Below are 3530 nucleotides of genomic sequence, written 5' to 3' on the forward strand. Positions count from 1 at the left end.
GTCAGTTTCCAAATTGCCTTGGCTCAGTGGACGGCAAACATATAAGAATTGTGAAACCTGCTGCTTCGGGGTCAGAATACTACAATTATAAAAAGTATTTCTCAATTGTCCTAATGGCAATAACGGATGCGGACTACAAATTTATCTCAGTGGACATTGGCGCATATGGGAGATCCAATGACTCTCAGGTCTTTAAAATGTCCCCAATGGGGCGGCGAATCTATGGGAATACTTTTGATTTCCCTCCTGCAAGACCTCTTCCTGGCACATGTGAGCCCCCAATGCCCTTTGTTTTTGTGGCCGACGAAGCCTTTCAACTCTCCCAACATCTATTGAAGCCATATGCAAGCCGTGGATTGACGCAAACACAAAAAATATATAATTACAGATTATCCAGAGCCAGAAGAATGGTGGAATGCTCCTTTGGGATACTAACCAGCAAATGGCGAGTGTTGTTAACAGCCATTAATTTAAACATTGAAACTGTTGATGAAATAGTGAAAGCATGTGTGGTACTGCACAATTTTGTTTTAACAAAGGAACCTTTGTCCTTGGATGACCAGAGTTTGGAATCCACCTCTTTGACTGACTACACCAGTCCTGGATTTAGGAGTAGTGTTGCCTGTTCAACAATCCGTGACAAATATGCTGACTATTTTGTGTCCCCAGAAGGTAGAGTAGATTGGCAAGATCAAATGGTATAAGATTTTTGTTTAGTTTTATAACAAATAAACATAGTTAAAAATAAATTAAAAAATATCTTGTTAACCTTGTTAATTTTAATCTTTCACTCGCTTTAAAAATTTGTAATTTTTACACCGTCAAATTACAACATGTTATGTTTTTGTATTACCTTATTATTAACTTAACTTGCAAAATAATATTCCCCCCCCAAAAAAACAAGAACAAATAAATACTTTTCAACAAAAAACTTTTATTTTTATTACATACATAAATTATAAATTTGTATATCTTGGGCTTGGGGTGGAGATAGTACTGGAGGGGCTGACAGATGGGAACACACGCACAGTTGGAGTATTGAGGGTGGAAAGTGGTGTTGGTGGTGGTGGTGGGGAAGTAACAGAAGGTGAAGGTGTGGTTGAGAAACCAAGAGGGAAACCAGGAGATGGGATGGGATTTGGTAAGGATTGAGGGGTGGAGTGGAGGGATTGTGAGACAGAAGAGGTGGCGGGTGAATTAGTGGCTTGAGTTGGGGTCATGATGGGTGTGGAAGGCGAGATGTGGTAGTGGGTAGGAAGTGTAGGGGCAGATGTGGTTGGGAGCTGGTACTGGGCCGCAGGCTGGTACTGGGCTGCAGGCTGGTACTGGGCAGCAGGCTGGTACTGGGCAGCAGGCTGGTACTGGGCAGCAGGGGGAGTAGGGACAATGGCTGGAGGGGGGGCAGGTGCTGGAGGAGGGGTGGGTGGAGGTGGTTGGGAGGAAACCTGCGCCAGAGCCTGCCGTGTGGCTTGCATTACATGCATCTGCTGGTCAGGAGATAGCTTTTCCATGCGCTCTAGTACGGCTTGAAAAAAACAATGATTGGGTGATTTACTTGCATCTAAATGCAGCCTGTCCAGACGCGTGCACAATTCGTGTGTATTTTTTTCCATATTGGCATTTATGAAGCTAAAAGATGAACGATTTTGTTCGGCTAATAATTGAATGGCGTTCTGGAAGGCTGCATTTAGATGCAAGAACTCGGGCGCATAGCTCTTTTCCTGACCCCTATGACGCTGACGCCCAGAACCCAAAGGTGTTCTACTGAGGGCAGCAGTGTCAGAGGGGTGGGGTAGGGGAAAAGCTATCTCATCACCAGCAGCTTCAGGTAATGAAGTCTCACGGGAAGCTCCAGCGCAGGTGGATGGGACAGATGTCGATGGAAGGGAAGGTTCAGATGGGTGGGGTCTGTGCCTGTGTTCCCCAGTGGCGGACTGTTCAGGGATCGCTCCTGTCGGGTTCGATGCAGGCTCCTGAGTGCTGCAGACGGTGCTGGTAAAAAGAGGAAAAACAAAATAATAATTAATTTAATTGCTATACAGTGCCACTGAATAAAAAAAAAAGGCAAAAAAAATCAGACATAAAATATTATACTTTGTACATATTGTGGGGAATATTTACCTTCTGCACACCATAGTTGTCCGGAGGAACGACAACGCTCTAAAGTAACGGTACTTCGATCTGCGTCCTCCGGATCCACTCGGGGCCTGCATCTCTTGATTCAACTCCTTTTTGAAGCGATCCCTGATAGACCGCCACCGCTTCTGAAGTTTGTCACCTGAAAGTGGAAAGCACAAAGTGGTTAGTATACAACACATTACATCCTGCAGCATAACCTACTGAACTGTGAATACTTACGCGCTTTCTTCTGGCCACGAGAATTGAGCTCCCCCCAACCTTCTATCGCTGCGTGGCATACCTCGTCCCAGAGTCGACGGGTTACGATCGAATCAGCGTGGCGGCGGTCAGCCATGTTCCACAGCGGCTCCCTCTCTCTAACTTCATCGATGAGGAGGTCGATGTTGATAAATCCGGCCTCCTCACCGTCAGAATCGGGAGCACGCTGTGATGCCTGTTCAAAGAAAGAAAAAAGAAATTTAAAAAAAAAGACATAAATTCACACTGACATGAAAAAAAAAAAAAAATCTTACACTATGACCACCGCCACCTCGACGACGACCCTGGGACGGTCTTGGGGGAGCTCTATCGTGAGCCCTAGAAGTTGAAGCCTTTAGTGAAGAAAAAAAAAAAAACATTATTTACTTATGTGTTTGGTGTGCTGTGGTAAACAATTCCTGTATGAAACTTACACTATGACCGCCCGCTCCGTGTATTTCTCCACCCCTTCCGTCCTCTTCTGGCAGCATCTCCTGTGATGTTTCGGCCACCTGTGTAAATGTCGTTTATTTAAAAAATTTTTTTTTTTTTTTTAAAAAAAACCCAAAAAAAAAAAATATACCTCAGTTTGTGAACCGGAGGGCGGGCTACCAGAAGACGACATATTTTTTTTATTACAGGCCTCGCACACCAACTGGCAGGCCCAAAATGTGACCGCAACACTGCACCTGTAAAAAAAGAAAAAAAAATGTCTAAGTACATGTACGCAGCTCACAGCAGTGATCTGTGGACAGTACTGTGGACATTACCTCAGGAACACTCTCCTCCAAATAAATTCGCACTGGCACTGAAGCGAACCGTACCCAGCAACTGGCAGGCCCAAAATGTGACCGCAACACTGCACCTGTAAAAAAAGAAAAAAAAATGTCTAAGTACATGTACGCAGCTCACAACACTTATCTGTGGACAGTACTGTGGACATTACCTCAGGAACACTCTCCTCCAAATAAATTCGCACTGGCACTGAAGCGAACCGTACCCAGCAACTGGCAGGCCCAAAATGTGATCGCAACACTGCACCTGTAAAAAAAGAAAAAAAATGTCTAAGTACATGTACGCAGCTCACAACACTTATCTGTGGACAGTACTGTGGACATTACCTCTTCCCTGGAGCACTGGACTGGAGGACAGCA

General features: G+C 44.8%; 1 protein-coding gene across 1 annotated transcript; it reads right to left on the minus strand.

Moving 5' to 3' along the window:
- Nucleotides 1-956: 956 nt before the first annotated feature.
- Nucleotides 957-3132, minus strand: LOC142250179 (uncharacterized). Its single transcript, XM_075322364.1, has 6 exons — nt 2960-3132; nt 2811-2888; nt 2652-2729; nt 2359-2572; nt 2122-2278; nt 957-1992 (listed from the first exon to the last, which is right to left on the minus strand). The coding sequence occupies exons 1-6, from the start codon at nt 2999-3001 to the stop codon at nt 957-959; spliced, it is 1605 nt and encodes a 534-aa protein (XP_075178479.1). The 5' UTR covers nt 3002-3132.
- Nucleotides 3133-3530: the final 398 nt, after the last annotated feature.

Source organism: Anomaloglossus baeobatrachus, chromosome 1 (genome assembly GCF_048569485.1).
Source record: "Anomaloglossus baeobatrachus isolate aAnoBae1 chromosome 1, aAnoBae1.hap1, whole genome shotgun sequence".
In the NCBI taxonomy this organism is placed as follows: domain Eukaryota; kingdom Metazoa; phylum Chordata; class Amphibia; order Anura; family Aromobatidae; genus Anomaloglossus; species Anomaloglossus baeobatrachus.